The 22327-nt window shown below is 34.8% G+C and overlaps 4 protein-coding genes across 5 annotated transcripts in view; 3 read left to right on the plus strand and 1 right to left on the minus strand.

Annotated features, from left to right (window-relative positions):
• The window catches only part of LOC106058549 (acetylcholine receptor subunit beta-like 1), a 33154-nt gene extending 29791 nt beyond the window's left edge, over positions 1–3363 (plus strand). For both annotated transcript variants that reach the window (XM_056039912.1, XM_056039919.1), the window contains exon 12: positions 424–3363. In XM_056039912.1, coding sequence (XP_055895887.1) covers positions 424–594 — 171 coding nt within the window. In that variant the 3' untranslated portion in view covers positions 595–3363. The remainder of the gene's footprint in view (positions 1–423) is intronic.
• Positions 1453–9999, plus strand: LOC106072229 (uncharacterized protein DDB_G0283697-like). The gene is made up of 3 exons (XM_013232568.2): positions 1453–1462; positions 1820–2129; positions 9264–9999. The coding sequence occupies exons 1-3, from the start codon at positions 1453–1455 to the stop codon at positions 9997–9999; spliced, it is 1056 nt and encodes a 351-aa protein (XP_013088022.2).
• A 1950-nt stretch (positions 10000–11949) lies between these two features.
• Positions 11950–21274, plus strand: LOC106072232 (neuropeptide receptor 15-like). Its single transcript, XM_013232570.2, has 2 exons — positions 11950–12490; positions 19918–21274. The coding sequence occupies exons 1-2, from the start codon at positions 12078–12080 to the stop codon at positions 20609–20611; spliced, it is 1107 nt and encodes a 368-aa protein (XP_013088024.2). The 5' UTR covers positions 11950–12077; the 3' UTR covers positions 20612–21274.
• A 135-nt stretch (positions 21275–21409) lies between these two features.
• The window catches only part of LOC106052011 (uncharacterized), a 51921-nt gene continuing 51003 nt past the window's right edge, over positions 21410–22327 (minus strand). Inside the window, exons 10-11 of the mRNA XM_056039943.1 lie at positions 22126–22154; positions 21410–21906 (exon numbers count right to left, since the gene is read on the minus strand). Coding sequence (XP_055895918.1) covers positions 21662–21906; positions 22126–22154 — 274 coding nt within the window. The 3' untranslated portion in view covers positions 21410–21661. The remainder of the gene's footprint in view (positions 21907–22125; positions 22155–22327) is intronic.

Here is a 22327-nt window from a genome sequence, read left to right on the forward strand (position 1 = left end):
CTTATAAGAATTTGTTTGGATTACAACACAGTAAGTGACACTTATAAGAATTTGTTCGATTACAACACAGTAAGTGACACTTATAAGAATTTGTTCGGATTACAACACAGTAAGTGACACTTATAAGAATTTGTTAGGATTACAGCATGGTAAGTGACACTTATAAGAATTTGTTCGGATTACAACACAGTAAGTGACACTTATAAGAATTTGTTCGGATTACAACACAGTAAGTGACACTTATAAGAATTTGTTCGGATTACAACACAGTAAGTGACAGTGTGAGAATTGTTCTATGATTGTATTGAGGTCTATTTCAGCAGGAACATCATTAGGACACCAGCCCTTGTAATCTGACAAGAATATCGTTAGACATCTATTTTTAGTTTTTGTGAACAAATGTTCTGTTGATGTTCATTGCAGGTTCTAGACGACTGGAAGTATCTTGCAGCTGTACTAGATCGACTCATGATGATTATCTTCATTCTGGTCTCACTGGGAGGTACCTTGGGCGTTCTCATTAATGCCCCACATATCTTAGAGACTGTAGATCAGGATAAGATTATTGCCGATATTATCAAAGCACGCAATTAAACAGTTCACCTGTTGACTTTGTTAGATCTTAGATTCAAACACAAGTGTATGAGAGATGTATTGATGGAATATTATTTTCTTGAAGAGCCCACCGTTCAGGGATGAGTCATTCAGTACAGAGCAAATGTTTTCCAATGTTTGTAGTTGAAGTACTCGAATCAAAAGTGAAACTGAAGGCTTGTGTTGGACAGAAGGAAAATCTAGACACTGTTGATTTGTACATTTGTGTTTCTCTTCCATTGAATTCTTCCTTATTTTCTTTTTGTAATTTATACTGAACGAATACATTCTAGTAAACTCTCAATGCCATATTATATGAAATGTCATACTTTATCGAAAATTTGACAGGTTTTTTTTGTCTTTTTTTTTTCTCCTTCCTTGTCAGTGTTCTATTTGAGCATTGTCCACCATTATTGTCAATATAGTGACTTGGCAGAATTTAAGTCATTGGTTAATATGCATGACTAAATGCATGATGCGTAGGACGTTATCATCTTCTTTTTTGAAGTAACGTTTGTATTATATAAGATAAGATGTAGTCAACTTTTAGAGAATTACTATTCGTTGAATTTAGACCTACAAATTTTTTTGGCCAAATGTTGCTTCAAAAAACATTTTTTTGTTTAAATGTTTGTTCTTTCTTATGAAATATGAAATGTTTTTTAAGTACTATATTATTTTAATTTTGTTATAGTCAGGGTTTATCTCTATTTTTAAAGTCCTCTCTCTTGAAGTGTTTCAAGTGTGTGTGTGTATGAGATTATACAATTGTCTCCCTTTGTCACTATTTACGTGAAACATTAACATTGAAACTTTGAATGTATTTATTTAAGAGGAAGTAGACTAAACACAAAAGAGATGTATTCTGGTTTGAAACTAAATCATTGGAAACTTTTGTAGATTCATTATAGGCTTCCATTATTTTAACTGTGTGAAAGTATTTTAAAAAAAGAAAACATTTTACTTTTGGTTCTTCCTAAAATTTGTTTCATGTCTGAGCCCCTCGCTCCTTTAAGAATCGTTGTGTATACATACGGGCTCCTTTCAGTTTCTTGTGTTGTTTGCTTCTTTACATGGAAGTCATTTCTGGGATCTTGTACTTAGAGTGTTCAACTTTCTGTGGCTCTTGTTGAATTGAAGGGAATGAACTCTACCTGGAGAAATGTTCAATGAGTATATTCTCTTAAAGTATGGAGATAGTTGGATCATCACGATCATTCTATAGATCACATTGAGATTGATAATGAAACTGAGATTGAACTTGAGAACGAAATTGAAATTGAGAATGTAATTGAGAATGAAATAGAAACTGTGAATGAAACTGAGAATGAAATTAAGAATGAAACCGAGAATTCAATTGAGAATGAAATTGAAACTGAGAATGAAACCGAGAATGTAACTGAGAATGAAATTGAAACTGAGAATGAAACCGAGAATGTAACTAAGAATGAAATTGAAACTGAGAATGGCATTGAGATTGAGTCTGAAAGTGCAGAAAGCAGTATTGTTGAGGGGGAAGGGAGATTTACAAGAGTGTATAAATATGATATTTTTATTTATTTTGTTTTAATTTGAAATATTATGATGATCTATTTATTGATCAAATGTTAAACTTCGGAGTAACACTGTGTGTGTCTGTGTGTCTGAACTAAACTCCTCATGAATACGTTGAAGTCAGAAACTTGAGACAGAAACAAAAAAAACCCCTCAGAACTAAGAACAAGGAAACCCTAGCAAGCAAAGACTTGACAAATAGAATGCCGAGTCTATGTCCATTTCTATAAATGGTCACAGCCTAATTTATTTTTTTTATACCTATAGCTTAACGAGAGTTTTTTGTCCAAATATTATGACCAAAGTCACGTGATATACAAATGTGTCTAGAACAACGTTCTTTAAAAAATATCCCAACTTTCAATGGACTTTGAAGAAGTAATGACTACACACCACCACGTAATGACTACACACCACCACGTAGTGACTACACACCACTACGTAATAACTACACACCACCACGTAAAAACTACACACCTCCACGTAATAACTTCACACCACCACGTAGTGACTACACTCCACCACGTAATGACTACACACCACCACGTAGTGACTACACATTACACACATCCCCACGTAATGACTACATACCACCACGTAATAACTACACACCACCACGTAGTGACTACACACCACCACGTAATAACTACACTCCACCACGTAATGACTACACACCACCACGTAGTGACTACACATCACCACGTAGTGACTACACACCCACCACATAGTGACTACACACCACCACGTAATGACTACACACCACCACGTAATGTTTGTCTACACACCACCACGTAATGTTTGTCTACACACCAGACTTAACAAATCTTTGTTTAATTTATAAACTAAACAACGTTGTATTTGGTTCACCTTGTATAGCAATCAATTCACGGCATGGACATTTAATTCTCTATTTTTAAAAAAACTATGTTTACTTACATTTGATATGTTGATATTTGTGTGCAATAGTTTATTAATGGGTGCAATGTTTTACACCTTTTTTTAAACATATTTGATACAGTAGTGCAATATAGGTCAATATGTGAACGAGATTAATTTATTTGTGTAAGAATATAAATATGAAATATATTTGATTTGTGGTTGTATATATTGAATCTGTACACTAAGCTAGTGAGCATTACAAAACTGAAATTATTTTTCATGAAAATATTCAGCAATGTTGCAGTTTTATATTAAAAACTCTATTTAATAATTTTACACTATTGACTTTGTTGTTTACATTAAACCATGATTAAACAAAGATCTAGAGTCTACTTACATTTCTGGGTTTGATATGTTTACATTAAGCCAAGATCTAGAGTCTACTTACATTTCTGGGTTTGATATGTTTACATTAAGCCAAGATCTAGAGTCTAGTTACATTTCTGGGTTTAAAATGTTTACATTAAGCAAATATCTAGAATCTACTTATATTTCTAAGTTAATATGTTTACATTAAAGAAAAGTCTAGAATCTACTTACATTTCTGAGTTAATATATTTACCTTCAAGAACCTATTCTAACTCTAAGGCACAATAAACGTCTTTCGAAAGAATGAAGGGTCAAAATGTAATAAAGATTAATTATGTGCGCGCACACACACACACACACACATATATATATATATATATATATATTGCGGGGGGAGGGGAGAAAAAATCCCCTCAAACACCCCCCCCCAGAAAAAAATCCTGGCTTCGCCCATGATCCTGATACGTTTGCTTCTAAATGTTCACATCAGAACATACACAACAGAATGAGATATATTACCGAAGTTAAAAATCAGAACCAGTGAAATCTGCCCTTTTGAAGTGTCACCAGGGAATGTCGAGCATGTCTTCAGAATGGCATTCTTTATCAAGAGGCCCTAACAAGACACTGGCTCAACCACCCATGAAATTCTTTCAATGATATCAGATCTAAGTTTGTGTAAGAGTTTTTATTTCTGCACATGCCTGGTAAAATCAATGATTTGTCTATAGTGTGAGGTTGTCAGCGTATTACTAGAAATTAACTCTTTCTCTCCGTAATTATTGACCAAGTTCCGATGGAAAGATTCATTTGTACTTCACTATCCTGTTAGGATTAAATTTCAATAACTTTTGTGTATGTCATCATGAAATGTTATATTAGGTATTGAAATATAGAACAATGCATGCTCTTTTTATATAACACAGATTAAAAAATATAAAACCAAAACTTAATTTAATTTAATGGGGTAAAATCAACGTTGGTATCTTCAGTTAGGAGAGAAAGTGTGAAGAGATTGTAAAACGCTCACAAATCATCTTTTCAATATCAGGTGAAAGAGAGATTTTGTGGGTGTATTCTGAACTTTATCTTTAAGTGTTCGAAAGTTTTTCAAGCCTTTATCTTTGTATCTGGGTGACGTCATCTTAAATGATCCTTCAACTTAATTCGTTTCATAGCATCATAAAAAATGGCGCATAGACTCTCGCTATGTCTCGCTTGTTTGATAAGGAAGGAATGAAATCCAAGTTCAAATACTTAACGCTGTACAGTCTACATTTCTTTTTGTTTAAGTTAAAACTAGACTAAATTACGCTACGTAAATTAAATTAAATATAGGCTATAACAACTTTTCATTCAATGAGCTGGATAACAATTTTAAGGATTTTCAAAGGTACAAATCATAAATGTGTGTATCAAAAAATTCCATAGTCAAAATTAAAGTCACGACCTGCTGAAATAAGATTCATTATTATAGACCCCCGTACACATTTCATAGACCCCCAATTTACTTTTTCACTTTCGTAGACCTCTAAGAAGTCTTCGTAGACCCCTGGGGGGTCTAAATAGACCACTTTGGGAATCACTGCTCTAGACTTACTTAGACTTAGACTTAGATCCTCCAGCGCCGTTCGCGCTTTGGGCGACAAGCTGTCTCCACAAAGATCTGTCTGTTATTATTACAAATTAATTGCATGATTGCGTCAAATTAATTGATACAATTACACTTGATATAAGCTTTTTTAAAAAAAGAATTGTTAATATATTGTTTGACAGTTGGAGAGTTGGTATGATTAAACAATCTGATGACTTAGAATCGTTGACTAGCCTAGGCTGGAAGAATATGACCTATTGACTTTTAAATTGACTTTTAAAACCGTCTGTAGTCCTGAAGTCTGGGTCCACTTTCTTGTTACACTAATCCCCCCGTCAAGTAAATGAGCATTTGAAAATGTCGATTTACCAGGAGCTTCTGGAAATCTCCTGAAATTGCAAAATATACGAAAAAGTCCTGGAAATATCCGGAAATTTTAAAATGTTTTGAAAACTCATACATATCTCCTGAAATATATAGACAAAAATGGTCATTTGGGGTGTCATTCAGTATGGAAAACGCCAATCCTACAGGCGATAAAAAAAAACGGCATTATGCATTACCTGTAATTTTGGAATCTAGAGAAAGAAGCTTCTCGCGCCTCAAACTAATGAAGAATTACTTGAGGTCAACAATACTCGTAGATAGATTGATTATTCTTGCTATTGAGCGTGATCTATGTAGGAAACAGAACTCTTTTGATATACTGTATGACTTCGCTACACGCAAGGCTCGTAAAGTAATTCTGTACGTTGTAAAGAAGGAATAAAATGCAAAGACGAATTTATTTTCTAATACAAAATCTTAATGTTCACTTATTATCCGTATTCCTACCCAAACTTGGCCTTGTGAAATCCGTTTCGCATTGGGGCCCACAATGGTTAAGTCCGCACTGCTATTTAGTGATGGGTGAATACAGGGTAGATTACTTGTTCTCTTCCCATGACTTCTTGGTCACAATGGTTAAGTCCGGCCCTGCTATTTAGTGACGGGTAAATACTACTGTTTCCTTCCCCCTCTTTTTTACGTGGGTTAACTCTAGCCCGACTTTCAGAAATAAAAGACTGAAATTTCCTTTACGTCTTGTCCAAACTGTTGAGCCATGAAGAGAATTATATATATAGGTTATACTTATAGGTTTAAGAGGAATAGCGGGAAGGGGAGTGTTAAGTTATTGAGCAACTCAAAATGTGTTTTGTTTTTTAAGGGCTACTAGAATGTGTGGTTCGAGGGAAGGGACGTGGCGGGGCGTTCTAGTGGTGAAAATATATAAGAATAAAGTTCTGGTCAAAATTGCCAGCATATACCAACAATTTCAAAGTACCGAATCGCTAGTATTGACAACAGTAGACGAGCTAAAAAAAAAACGTGTAAAAAGTAATTGGGAGATCCAGTGGCGTCACTAGTGTGAGTGACACCCGGTGTGGTAATTTCACGGTGTCACCACCCTCAGCTTTCCCCTCAAATCTTTCTTATAAAAACTTTTTGATTAGATGGGAGAGCCAAAGTAGAAAACAAAAAAATAACAAAGTTACAAAGACAGTTTGTGTGGAAAAACAAACTCAAAATCGGACCCCGAAGTGGTCCACCCTGGCATGAAAAAAGGCAGGTTTCAATATTTTCAGAAGAATATCTGCATTAAATTCTATCAGAAGTGGTCCACCCAGGCAGGTAAAAAGACAGGTTTAAATATCATGAAATTCTATCAAATCAAATGACAGAGAAGAATGGAGAAAGAAGGTTGACAGATCCTGTGTCCAGCAGACCAAGGGATAGGTGAAAGTGAATGTGAAGTTAGATGTGAACCTGTCCTAACTGATGTCTTATAATGGGTATCTAATTGTTTTGCAAAGGGTCAGTCTCTTATTCAACGCCTCAAGAAAAAAACATCTAAAAAAATCCTTTAGTTTCGTGTTATAAGCGCACTGCATATCACGTGATAATATGAAAAACTACTTATTAATTGTTGTTTTAAATTATGCCCAATTTATTTGCATAGTAAATAGATTTTTTCTCTTTAAAAAAAAAGTTAATATTTTTTCGTAAATGTAGTATTTAGTATGACAGAACTTACATAACTTAGCAATACAATTGTAAAAAATATTTTTTTTTGATCAAAAATCTAAAACCATTAGCGTAAATGTGCTTAAAAAGCCTCCAGTGTTTGTTACTATTAATAGTGAATAGTTGTAAAAAATGGTGTATTTTTATAAAAAAAAATTTGAATGATCTAAAATATCATGATGTTCGATTTTCATTTTCTCTTCTAGTTTCTGAGATCTAAACGGGACGGACGGACAGACAGGCCACACAAAACTAATAGCGTCTTTTATCCTTTTGGAGACCGATAAAAAGGAACAAGTCAGTTGTAACCAGTACACAAATGCTTAAAGAAGATCTAGTAACGCCGGATCTAGAACTTTTGAGTGTGTGGTGGGGGAGGCATTGTTTTCCAAAGCCTAACACCCAGTAAACCTTTACTATATGCACTGGCGGATCCAGGGATACAGAAACACTTTCTCCTGACATCTACATCTCAGTATTCATCCTATTTAAAAAAAAGCAGGTCAAATTAAGTCAAATAAAGTAACGTGGGTGCATGGGTCGATACTGAAGTGTGACTGACAATCGAAGCACAAAAAGTGTAAGTATATCTTTATTGTGAGTATTTATCGTAATATTCTCATTAAGTGAAGACATTTTCTAGTAAACTTATTTTGGTCAGCCAAAGACGTCAAAAGATAGAATAGAATTCAAAGCTCGGAACAACAACATTCGGAAGACTGAGGACTCGATTCTACTCTCCGTGTCATTTTTGGATCATAGTTCCAAACCTATTTCTACACTAGAAAAATCTCAAATTGAGTAAAGGTTGGGAAAAGGCGACTAGAAAAATCTCAGATTGAGTAAAGGTTGGAAAAGGCGACTAGAAAAATCTCAGATTGAGTAAAGGTTGGAAAAGGCGACTAGAAAAATCTCAGATTGAGTAAAGGTTGGAAAAGGCGACTAGAAAAATCTCAGATTGAGTAAAGGTTGGGAAAAGGCGACTAGAAAAATCTCAGATTGAGTAAAGATTGGGAAAAGGCGACTAGAAAAATCTCAGATTGAGTAAAGATTGGAAAAGGCGACTAGAAAAATCTCAGATTGAGTAAAGGTTGGAAAAGGCGACTAGAAAAATCTCAGATTGAGTAAAGGTTGGGAAAAGGCGACTAGAAAAATCTCAGATTTAGTAAAGGTTGGGAAAAGGCGACTAGAAAAATCTCAGATTGAGTAAAGGTTGGGAAAAGGCGACTACAAAAAAAACAAATAATGGGGTTCAAAACTCATCTCAATTGTTACCTTAATACTTCAAAGTTTCTAACTTTTCCAAAATAAAATTTTTCTTTAAATAATTATGACAAGCATTATGACATAGACTCTGTCACCATATCAGACTTTTCTGTTTTAATAGTCATTTCTTCGTCGTAAAAGGGAAGGGGCGATAGATTGAAAACGATGAATCATGTACGAGTCCTCTCTCCATTTTATAATTATTGCTAATGATTGCATTTGGCACTAGAGAGTCAAGTGTGGGGCGACTCTATTTAGGAATTTAATAAATAGCATGATATAACTAATTCTAGTGATAGATTTGTGTGTGTGTGTGTCAAAATATTTGCAATTGTTCACTATACGCTAGAAAAGGTATTGATGTGTATGGAGGAGAGCGATTGCCTCTACCGCACCCCTTCTCCTGGTACCAACCACCATCTTTTAATTTTTATTTTCTGATGATTTCGTTTGAGATTAGAGGTATATACAAGTATATCGATAAGTAGCTTATATTATATAACTGTTCAACTATTTTGTTCCCAAACTTAGATTTCTGCATAAACAATTGGACCGCCCTTCCCGGAATTTCTATGATATCTATTACCATTACCAAAAAATTTTTGCTTTCAAATACCTTTCAGTTTCGGTAAAGACAGCATCTTATGACTTGTCGATTCTACGAGACTATCAATGTTTAACAGTTCACATTGGCATCAATAAAAACTAGTTGCTGGAAGCGACCAATTAAACATCGTTAAATTCGTAAATAAACGGCATCCAATTGGATTTGAATTGAAATAGCTACAACATAAAGTTTAAACCTGTTGAAAGGCTATAGTTAGTTCCACATGAAAGAGTGATAGGTCATTTATAGTGTTGAAACATAAATGCAACTTTTGAAAACAATTATTGTTTTTTATAAAAATGTATAAAGAGATATAGTGTCTTCTTGACTTTAAAGGGGGATAGACAAGGGATTAAGACAAGAGATCAAGACAAGATATCAAGACAAGACGTCAAGACCAGACATCAAGACAAGACATCAAGACAAGACATCAAGACAAAAGGATCAAGACAAGATATCAAGACATCAAGACAAGAGATCAAGACAAGACATCAAGACAAGACATCAAGACAAGAGATCAAGACAAGACATCAAGACAAGACATCAAGACAAGAGATCAAGACAAGAGATCAAGACAAGACATCAAGACAAGACATTAAGACAAGAGATCAAGACAAGAGATCAAGACAAGACATCAAGACAAGACATTAAGACAAGAGATCAAGACAAAATATCAAGACAAGACGTCAAGACAAGACATCAAGACAAGATATCAAGACAAGACATCAAAACAAGACATCAAGACAAGACATCAAGACAAGACATCAAGACAAAAGGATCAAGACAAGATATCAAGACATCAAGACAAGAGATCAAGACAAGACATCAAGACAAGACATCAAGACAAGAGATCAAGACAAGACGTCAAGACCAGACATCAAGACAAGACATCAAGACAAGACATCAAGACAAAAGGATCAAGACAAGATATCAAGACATCAAGACAAGAGATCAAGACAAGACATCAAGACAAGACATCAAGACAAGAGATCAAGACAAGACATCAAGACAAGACATCAAGACAAGAGATCAAGACAAGAGATCAAGACAAGACATCAAGACAAGACATTAAGACAAGAGATCAAGACAAGAGATCAAGACAAGACATCAAGACAAGACATTAAGACAAGAGATCAAGACAAAATATCAAGACAAGACGTCAAGACCAGACATCAAGACAAGACATCAAGACAAGACATCAAGACAAAAGGATCAAGACAAGATATCAAGACATCAAGACAAGAGATCAAGACAAGACATCAAGACAAGACATCAAGACAAGAGATCAAGACAAGACATCAAGACAAGACATCAAGACAAGAGATCAAGACAAGAGATCAAGACAAGACATCAAGACAAGACATTAAGACAAGAGATCAAGACAAGAGATCAAGACAAGACATCAAGACAAGACATTAAGACAAGAGATCAAGACAAAATATCAAGACAAGACGTCAAGACAAGACATCAAGACAAGATATCAAGACAAGACATCAAAACAAGACATCAAGACAAGAGATCAAGACAAGATATCAAGACAAGACATCAAGACAACACATTAAGAAAAGACATCAAGACAAGAGATCAAGACAAGACATTAAGACAAGAGATCAAGACAAGAGACCAAGACAAGAGATCAAGACAAGAGATCAAGACAAGACATCAAGACAAGACATCAAGACAAGACATCAAGACAAGACATTAAGACAAGAGATCAAGACAAGACATCAAGACAAGACATTAAGACAAGAGATCAAGACAAGACATCAAGACAAGACATGAAGACAAGAAATTAAGACAAGAGATCAAGACAAGAGATCAAGACAATGCATCAAGACAAGACATCAAGACAAGAGATCAAGACAAGAGATCAAGACAAGAGATGAAGACAAGAGATCAAGACAAGACATCAAGACAAGAGATCAAGACAAGACATCAAGACAAGAGATCAAGACAAGAGATCAAGACAAGAGATCAAGACAAGACATCAAGACAAGACATGAAGACAAGACATCAAGACAAGAGATCAAGACAAGACATCAAGACAAGAGATCAAGACAAGACATCAAGACATTCGGCGTTTGGACCGCGGATCTAAAAGAAATTATTAGTGCAAAGCGACAAACCAGGAAAGTTCGTGACTGAATCCCTCTCTGACCGTCTAAGCAACGATTTGGTTAATTTCTTAACTATTTCATGTGCTCTAGTTTTCCTCCGTAATAAATAGTTACTTTCCGACTCCAGCTTAGCAGAAATTATTATTATCTAGTTTGTCAATTTTCCATGCAAAATGTTTCTGAGTCATTAGTCACATTTGTTAACCTTAAAGGGCGAAATCTTTCATGCAGAACAATTACAATACAGTATGTAATTAGTGAAAGGCCATTAGTACAGTACCTACGTAAGGTACTATGTTTAGTAGCAATAATAAGGCCTACAACATTAGAGGCGGATACACCCGTTAGCTTGATGTGGTATGGTATTTATAGACTCAGGGCCCCGCATATAAAACTCGCCAAGGGCCCCGCGCTCTGCTAAGGCCGCCTCTGTGTTTTAGTAATGTCATTGAATTACTCAATGATTTAAAAGTCTAAGTTCTGAACAAGAATTACAAACTGTAACTCTCCTAGCAATAGAAGTCAACAATATCTGACTAGCAATAGAAGTCAACAATATCTGACTAGCAATAGAAGTCAACAATATCTGACCAATTTCGATACAGATCGATGATTAAAGGCATTACAAAGTGTTTACCACACATTAAAATACATTTGGATTCGGATTTTTAAATTTCTTGGGTAAATTCCCTTGTTCTGGTTCAAAGTGGTTCCAAATGTTTCAATCCAAAGAAATTTTGCACAAAATAGAATCCCACCTTTTCTATTTCCTTTTTCAGCGCCATATTGCAACAGATGGTCATTGGTTTAATCAACTCATTGTACTTTACCCAGTGTTTCTGATCTAACCGTGGTGACAAAACTAATTAGATCTAGTTCGGTTGAAATCCTGCTGTGTACAATATCTCTATAGCTCGGTGGGTTGCTCAGTTTGTTTTCTGTGCTTACCCTCTCTGGCCAAGGAAATGTAGATTTTAACTAATGGTCACAATGACTTAAGTGGACAATAGCTATGAAGTAGATTTTAAAACTAATGGTCACAATGACTGAAGAGAACCATAGCTATGAAGTAGACTTTACATTGAACATCACGCCGAACTTCACTTTATTATCCGAGAAAACACCACAAGTAGCGTCTCTAACTGCTATCGTACTGTTGACATTATTGTTTTCTGTCATTGTTGTGGTCGGTCTCGTTGGCAACTGTTTGACGATAGCCCTAGTTCTGAGGAACAGCAAGATGAGACAATGTGTGACCAATGTTCTCATCGTCAACGTGGCTGTCTCCGATGTCATCATCATGTCATTTGGAGTGCCCGAAATTGTCATGTTCTTTCTCAACAAAGGCTGGTTACTCCAGGCAGTAGCCTGCAAAGTCAACAGGTTCTTCTTAGTTGTTGCTTTGTATTCTTCTGTTATTTCCCTTGTTGTAATATGCAGTGAAAGGTAAGATTATAATTATCTTTCTAATTGTTATAAATAGAATTTTCTTTCTAATTGTTATTAAAATATAACTTTCACAAATGTCACATGACACACATTGGAGATCCTAAAGAAAAAGCCTTTGTGAGGTGAGGTATAAATTCAAAACATTGTTTCAGTTACTCTTGAGTGATTCCGTGACACCAGATTCGCTTTTTTTTTGTTTCCCAGAAGGGAATCTGAACCTTAAGACCCCCCTTGGGAAACATTTTTATGGAATTGTGGGACTTTTCCTTTCTTTTCTTTTTAGTGGCGGTGTTGTTGTTTGTACACTCAACCTCTCCCTCCATGGCTACGCTGGAGTAGTTTGCTTGACTTTTTTTAATGAAATCATTTTTTTTACTTCAAAACCATAGACCTAAATTATATAGACCTATATATATTATATTTAGACTGGACATGGAGATCTTTGAGCATTACTAAAAATGTAGTGAAAAACTTCAAAAAAGCTGAAACAAGTAGTTGTTCTGTAAAGTAGTTCTAAGAAGTAAAGATAAGTTGTTTTTTGTTGTTACTTTAACCTATGTAACATATAATTTAATATTTAGATCTACTGATCTAGATCTAGTAATTTAACATAGAAAATAAGAGCACTCTTGTCTGATAATTAGTAATTGCAATGTTTAGATACATAATCTAGAAAGATCTAGGTAATCAATCTATTTAAATGTACATAAGATGATTTAAATCAACATGAATTATTTCCATCTAGGATTTTTGAAATATTATCTCAATAGAAACTAACAGGAAATGGCTTTGTTTCATATATGTGAGTGAATATATATATGGCTTCTCTTCGACTCCGAAGATCAATAAAGAATGCAATATTTCATCTGGCTACTCAGGCCCATGTATGACCTACATATTTTGCCACATGAATCACATGCATTACTATTGTCCGCCGGTGGTCGATTAAGATTTTCTTTTCGCCGTCTGCGTCTGTCCTCGACAGCGGATTTTCGTTTGGTCTCAAATGCGTATCCCGCGACCTTTGTGAGTGACCTCCAGCTGTCTCGTTCTGAGGCCTCATTTAACCAGGTGCTCTCTTCTATGTCAGCTAAGGCAAGTTGGCGCCTAAACTGGAGCACCTCTGTTACGTCGGGGTCAAAAGCGGATAAGAATTGTATTTTGTTTTCTAGATATAATATATATAGGTCTGTGTATCAAGCGCAAATATGTGACTGACAATTCTGTATATTTTATTAAACAGAAGTTATGAATAGTATAAAAGTAAAAGCATTCATTTATTTCAGCCATAACCTATATAAGTATTAAAATCTTTCCGTTATTGTTATTTTAAATTTCTAAGCGAGCCTATAATGTCATGTAGGCAAAATGTTCATTTTTTTGTTCTAAAACTATTTTAATTTTAGCTTATTTATGCATTCTGCTGAAAAAAATCCCTAAATAGACAGTAGAATCCGTAACCAGCAAGAGAAGTATCATAGATGCTGCCGCCAAAGCAATGATCGGAAATGCAGGACTGTACAGCTCAAGAAGATCTCAAGAGAGATTTCTTTGTCCCAAACAAAAATCATATTTCTACTCAAAATTTGCTCTATGCACTGGCGGATCCAGAGGGGGGGGCGGTAGGGGCGATCGTTTAACTATCGTTTTTAGCTATCGTTTTTAAGGGCGAAGGGGGGGCGGAAGAATTTTAGTATAGAATTCACACAATTTTTATACGAATTTATTACTTTTGTTAATAATATATACTAATTATTTATATTTCAACCTATTTTTAGATTATTTCGCCCCCTCCCTAGTGTGTTGTTGGCCGATATGGTGGGGTCGGGAGGGGGCGATGGCATCTATCCCGCCCCCCCCCCCCCATAAACTTTTGAGGGGGGGGGGCGGGCCAATTTATTATAGAAATCACAGCCTGCTAACAGAATCAACTAAATATCTATATGATTAAAACTAGTTATTGATATTTTAACCTATCTTTATATTGTGTCGCTCCTCTGTTAGCCGATTGGGGGGTGGGGGGGGGGTGAATACATCTACTGCCCATCCAACCTAAACCCTTTAGTGGGGGGGGGCGGTCCTACTTTTAATTAGAAATAATAGTTTGTGAACAAAATTAGTTGAATAACAATACAATATAATATTTATATTATGTCGCTACACTTCTGGTATCTTAGCCTATTCGGTGAGGGGGGGGGGGGAAATGATTGCTTCTGCTGCCCTTCCCACTCTAGCCCTCTGAATGGGGGGGGGGCGGTCCTGTTTTTATGGAGAAATCATAGTATGTGAACAAAATTAGTAGAATATCTATATAATATAAACTACGTTTTGATATGTGAACCCATTGTACATTATGTCGCACCACACTCTAATCTCAAATTTTTTGATTAGTAAATATAAAATGAAAAAAGGTTGTACCAGGTGGGAGAGGCGATACATGCAATCATCTTCCCACCATCGGACAAACCAATACTTTTTTCTTTTTGTATTTTAGTTAAGAAATTACAAAATTTAAAAAATCTGTCACTAATATAATTCATATTTGCTATAAATTAAATTCTTATATCGAGTCGCCCCACCCCCTATTCTTTAATGCCAAATGCAATCATTAGCAGAAATTATAAAAAGTAGCGAGGATTAATCGTTTTCACTCTACCGCCCCTCTTCTTCCCAGACAGAGTTTGTGTAATTTACATGAATTTATCTTAATTATTTTAAGAAAGACTTTGCTTTGGAAAAGTTATAATTCAAACGAAATTTTTCAGTAAAAGAGTCACGATTGAGATGAGTTCTAAACCCAGATAATCTTTTCCTAGTTACTCAATCTGATTTTTTTTCTAGTTAAATAAATTTGGGACTATAACTCACAATGTATACTTGAATTTTATTGAATTTTTTTTTTCGAATACATTTTTTTTCGGCGGCGATCCTTAAATCCGTAATCGAAATATGTGAAGTATCTTATCTTTTAAAGGAACAAATCGGTTTTATTTGCAATGTATTAAGGGCTTATAAATTTATATTAGAACATTTTTCAACATTATTCAAAAGGTCCTTTATAATACGATGAATAATGAGCTTCAGGTCAGGAGAATGCGCATCTTCGGTGATGAATGCAAGAAAACGCTTTCGGCGTCGAACCTCACTGATGAATGATAAGCTGTAGATGTCAGAAGAATGCAAAAAAACGCTTTTTGCGTCAGGGCTTCGCCCCAAATCTCAATGATGAAATTTCAGGAGAATGCGTTTCTGCAGTGAAGAATGCAAGAAAACGCTTTTTGCGTCACTGGGGAAGCTTTTTTCCATATATATCTTTGTATTTTTCAGTTCTCTTTTTAAATTAAACTGACATTATTATGCTTATAATTTTAAGTGTACCTGATAGAGAAAAAAATTCTGCACAAAAATACGGGTAGTTGGGATATAACCCGATAGAGGCTATATAAAGAAAAGACCTGAAACTAGCGCGTGAAACTACACATTTACAGTACTTTATTTGATGAGTATTTTACCCAAGTTCTGTGTTGTTTTTTTAGGACTAGCTTATTTCATGTACCCGGCATTTTTCGATACACAATTTCATACACAAAATAATTGTTGAAAAAAATTGTAGTGATTTTAAACTTTAAATGATTACTTAAAAAGGTGTTACTCTAATCAATTTTGAATATTATTTTGTTATGAATGTCACTGTTTATTTTGTGTCTGTTCTAGTTTCTTTAATTTTTCTTGAGTAAAGGGGTCGTTTTTCTCCTAATGGGTATACCTGATTTCTCCAAGCAGCCTTTGTAAAATATTGGTCCTAAATAATGCTATGTTTATAAACGAAAAATCGCATGGCTGCATTATGATGAATGTACGTGTTAGTTCAATATATTTTATATTACTAGGTAACTATAAATAACCGCATAAATAGACGTAAGTTTAATTTTTTTTCTGTTAGATAAAGTCATATGGCAAATTTTTGTTTTCTAAAAAGGAATAATAATAGAATTATACAGTAAAAATAATCACTAAGTTTTTCTTTTAATAGTTTTGAAAGTCTGAGTTTGTTTTTGCAGATGTACACAAACTACACTATGAGTCAGTCCATCTCTTCTAATTGTTTAGAAATTAGTGTAAAAATGTAGGCTTCGATATTTTTAGCCTGAATTTAAGAAGTTACAAACTTCAAACAACTAATATATTGCCTCTTCCATTAAACTTTGTACTTAAAAAATAAATTTATCCAATGCTCGAAATCCTGCTTGTATACTTAGGCCCTATTTAAATCGATCCGGTATCAATGTATTAAGTAGCAATAACCCCACACAAAAAAAAATTAAATGAAAGAAGATTGAGATACATATATTTTTGTGACGTTACGCACCGGTGCGGGGTACCGGCACCTTTTTTCAATGTCGGGAAAAATGATTACTTTTCTTGTAATTCAACGTTAATTGTTAATTTATTATTAGTTGAAAGTTAGGCAATCTATCACTGAGTACCGGAGCCTCTTTTTTTATTTTTACAAAAAAAGCACTTTATATACTTTCAGCCGACATGCCGTATTATTAAAAACACCTCTATGTGAACTTCTCAATCATCTAGAGTCATTATTTTAGACTAGATTTAAGTAGAGTCTAGACCTAGATTTAGTAGGCCTAATATTATAAAAAGAAATAAAAATAATCAGTCATTATAGACATCATTCGCAATTTTATTATTAGGTCTAGGCATTGAAAAGTAAATCTATTAATAAACTATAATAGATCTAAGTCTAAGTACTAACTTATTAAATAAGTCATTATAAGTAAAAGTATTATAATGAATATTGTATAGATTTAGATTGACTAGATTATAGATAGATCTATAGATAGATCTCTAGTTTAGTAGATTAAGTATAGAGTATAGTAAACGTATTACAGTATTATTAGATCTATGTCTTATGTCTATATCTAATAATTAAAAAACTTTATAGTCTTTATTAATATCTAGACTTTTTTCTAATAAAAACTGACTATAAGCATAGCATAGGCTAGACTCGGCAATCTAGTCTCAAGATAGAATCTATACTATTACTAGATCTATTCGATTTTTATATATAGATCTAGACTAGAATTAGATTATAGATCTAAATATACTAATGGAGAGATGATATGAGGTGTTAGCTGATAGCGTTGCACAAGAAACAAACCTGGGTTTTTCTAAACTCTAATACTTGGTATGTAATAGTAAAACAGCACCTACTTAAATAAATCGTAACTAGCAATCAAAAACCTATATTTATTGTAGTATATATAGGTCTGTGGTTGTATTTTATATAGCCTTCGTAACTTCTTCTATAGAGAAATGACTTTTGTAATTTCTTTTACTGAAAATTGGGCTATCGCGTCTGACACACATATAATTTTTATGTTCAGCAACAAACCCTATTGTTTAGTGCGAAAGAACTTGTCAAAATTTTTTTTAGATATAAGCAAATGTAATGCATTTTATGGAATATAGAATAGAATTGTGTTATCACACAAACCCAGAGGCGGCCCCCGTTGGATCTCTTTCGGATCCGCCTATTCGCAAGGAATATTCAAGACGGGATTTTATTTTGATTGTCAAAAGTAATAATGTTTCAATGGGATGCCAGCGAACAGGGTATGAGCCCGGGACCGTCGAGATAATCAGTCCAGCACGCTAACCGCACGACCAGGCATTGCGGTTAACTTAATAACAAACTGGTTACAAACTAATAGCCTTTTATTGATAAAGAGATATATTACACATTACGGCATGACATCTACCGGATATGTACAATAGGCCAATGTCAGACAATCGATTTTAGATAACATTTCAGTATTGATTTGTAATTGAAAAAAAAAAGAAGAAAGAACTGGTATATTGCTTGTAGGCCTACTTCCATGTCTCAGCACAGTTAACAACAGAGCTATTGGCATTTTGATTTAAATGATCTTAAGATCTATATCTACTAGATCTAGATCTAAAATATAACTTTGGAATAATTTAGATGTAATTAGATTTATGAAAAAAAAACTAGATAATCTATCGTTAGACTGAATGCAACATTAAATGTAAAAATAAGATTGTTTTTAGTATATTATAGCATTGCAGTATTGATCTAGACCTTCGGAAATCGCATTTTTTGTACGTTTTGTCTGTCAGTCTGTCTGTGGGTCATGTTCTAATGAATATGGCTTCCTGGTCGTGCGGTTTGCGCGCTGGACTCTCGTTTGAATTTATCGATGGTCCAGGGTTCAAACCCTGCCAGCTCCCATCCCCCGTCGTCCTGCGAGAGGTTTGGACTAGAAAGTAAACTATCTTCAACTCTGAAGGAACATCCGAAACATGTAAAACATTTTACAACATACTAATTGCAATATTAAATGCCTGAACGTAACCATTTGAGAAGTTACACTGCAAAGACTTTCTTCCAAGCCTATAATAGCCCAATAGTTTTACGCAAAAGATGCAATGTAAAACGATACGACGTGAGCTGTGATTTTCGATACTATTGGGGGGGGGGGGCTTAAGAGACTTTCTATTCTAATCGCCATGTACAATTACATTGAGAACTGACAGAACGAAAAATCAACTCTTCAGATTGATAGTCTTTACCCGATCGTTCATTTTCGTAATTGCAAAGATATTCCCAAAATGACTTCGGGTATATAGTCTTCCTTAACAAATTATTCATCCGAGAGAGGCTCGGTCACCTGGTATTTAATATAATAATTGCAATATTCAATGTCTGAACGTAACCATTTGAGAAGTTACACTGCAAAGACTTTCTACCAATCCAATAATAGGCCAATAGTTTAACGCAAAAGATTCAATGTGAACTTTGTTTTTCGAGACTACTGTGAAACTTTCTATTCGAATCGCCATGTAGGCCTATGTCATGTACAATGCCATTTAGAACTAAAAGAACACTAAAGCAACACTTCGGATTGGTAGTCTTAAAAAAAAAAGTTTCTAAAATAAGTTCGGGTAAATATTTTTCCTTAATTATTCCTGCGAGCGAGATTCGGTTACCTGGTAGTAGTATGGTTCTGTGATAAATACATAACAATCTATATATAGGTCTGTGACTTGATCAATCGCGGATAAAATTTGTTTCCGTTTTCCAGTCTAGATATAATATATTTAGGTCTGTGATTATAGTATTTGTTATAAAATGTTCGCAGGATACACATTTGAGACTAAAAAAAAAAAAATCCGCTGCCAAGGACAGACGCAGAAGGCGAAGAAAATCTTAACCGACCACCGGAGGACAATGGTGATGCTTGCCCTGGATGTGGCACAGCTGGGGCTGCGTAGCCATGGGAAATAATGCATTCCTCATTAATCTTCGGACTCTAAGACAAGCCTTATTATTATAATTAAATGTTCATATTTAATTTGTTTTATGCATAAGCTTTTTTTTTTTTTAGATTTTGCGGAATACTCTTTCCATTCAAAGTCTATGATGTTTTCATCAAAAGAAATCTTCTACCAATTGTGACTTTGATCTGGTTTATCTCTGGCTTATGTGGTTTGCCAGTGCTTTTATTTAACACAGTAATTCCCACACTGAACGGCTATGATACTTGCCAGATTGTCTTTCCAGGAACACATCGCAACCGAACGTTCTTTATTTATAAATGTTTAGAGTCCATTCTTTTTTATTTCCTTCCTCTGATGACTCAAGTAACAATGTATTCAATGATCAGTCGACGCTTATTTTCCAGCAGCAAGAAATTGTGGGACTCGGAGTCCGCCTCTAAACTCAAGAAGTGGTCTCTAAGAGAGACTATCAAAACACGTCGTAGTGTGGTCAAAATGTTAGTGGCCAGTGTAGGTCTCTACTTTCTTAGTTACTCACCAATTCAATTTCAATTTTTTTATCAAACATTCACATCGGAAAATTCCAAAGACATAAGAAGCTGGGAATTTTTTGTGTTCGCCATGATTTTAACTCACATTAATTCCGCCGCTAACCCAATTCTCTATGGGATATTTAGCCAGAGATACAAAGTGAAATATCAGAGCTATCTATGTCGTTGTGGTAGCAATCAACACACGAAACAGCTGATTTCAACTTCAACCAAATCTACCAGGACTGAGGAAACAGAGATCAAGTCTTAGGTGTACATGTAAGAACTATACAGACAATACAAGAACTAAACAGACAATACTAGAACCATACAGACAATACAAGAACCAAACAGATAATATAAGAATCACACAGATAATATAAGAACCATACAAACAATACACGAACCACACAAACACTACAAGAACCACAAAGACAATACAAGAACTACAAAGACAATACAAGAACTATAAAGACACTGTTGTGACACTCTACTCATAAACGAATAAATAGTCTCAACGATTTTTCATTGTTCACTCTACTCAAGTGAAGTCTAGTGTATCATTTGTTACTGTGCCTTTATTCTAAATGTTTATTATCGATAAACAAAATTAACTGTCATTTTTAATAGCGTATTTATAGTCTCAAGTTTTTGCATAGTCTTAAGGAAAAACTAAAACAACTTATAGATGTTTTTAAATGGACAGATTTTTTCTTAAATGTTCTAATGTTTGCATCTCTAATGAAGAACCAAATGACCCAGAGTTTGAATCCCAATGCTGAAATGTGTGACTTTGTCCTCGTGTTGAAGTAAATGAGGTCAAAGCCACAGCTCTATGTAATAGCCACGTAAGCCGCCTGACCTTCGCTCTGTGTTCAGTCTATATATAGGTCAAACCCACAGCTCTATGTAATAGCCACGTAAGCCGCCTGACCTTCGATCTGTGTTCAGTCTATATAAGGTATTCTTAATTAACCAAGGCAGACTTATGGAGCTGGAACTTGAAATGATCAAAACTACTGAACGGCATTCTTTGTTTTGACCAATAATTGAATTAATTAGTCAACAGTTTAAAATTTTAAATTCATTTAATTAAAAACCAATTTAAAAACGCAAGTGTCTTCTCTTCTTCAATGCACTAATTATTAGCTATTCATTTAGCAATTAATTAAAATGTTTCCTCCGGCGCAATTCTGCCCTTATCTAAGTGTTAGCCTCCTCTTCTGCTTCTCTCGAATCCTCCTCACCAGATCTGCCTTCATCTAAGTGTTAGCCTCCTCTTCTGCTTCAGTCGTATCCTCCTCACCAGATCTGCCCTCGTCTAAGTGTTAGCCTCCTCTTCTGCTTCTCTCGTCTCCTCCTCGATGATTGTTTCATTTTTGTCCACGGGATTGTCTTGCACGTGTATGTACGTCCCCGATGCCATAGCAACAATATCAGCGTACATGTAAGCGCGGATGCTGGGGTCTTCAAACAGGCTATCATCCCATAGGTCAGTGTCATATTTGGTATCGTGTGGGTCCCAGGGTAGGTCAAATGTATCCACTGACTCGTCTTTTTTCTTATCTAGGATTAGAAGAAAATAAAAAAAAGAAAACAAACAAACAAAAAACACGTATATTTTAGAAACAACCAATTTATCCTAATGACTAATTATCCAGTACTAATTGGCATTGATTTATTGTACTGACTAATTAGTAGTCATTTATTGTAAGGTATTACAGTGCTTGGTAGAAGTACTTGTAAAAATAACACATTTGTTTATCAAAGAATCGATATACATACCAATAGAATCTCTTTTCTCCAGGAGCTTTCTGTCAAATAAAAGAGAACAAAAAGTATTGCAGTACACATTGTCTCTACCTACACACTATGTGGTAGTGTACTATGTCTCTACCTACACACTATGTGGTAGGAGTGGTCAAGAGGCTAAGTACGCTTAAACTTGGCTTGAATTAGCTACCTATGAAGGGGGCTCGACACCCGA

This window comes from Biomphalaria glabrata, chromosome 1, assembly GCF_947242115.1.
Source record: "Biomphalaria glabrata chromosome 1, xgBioGlab47.1, whole genome shotgun sequence".
Lineage (NCBI taxonomy): Eukaryota > Metazoa > Mollusca > Gastropoda > Planorbidae > Biomphalaria > Biomphalaria glabrata.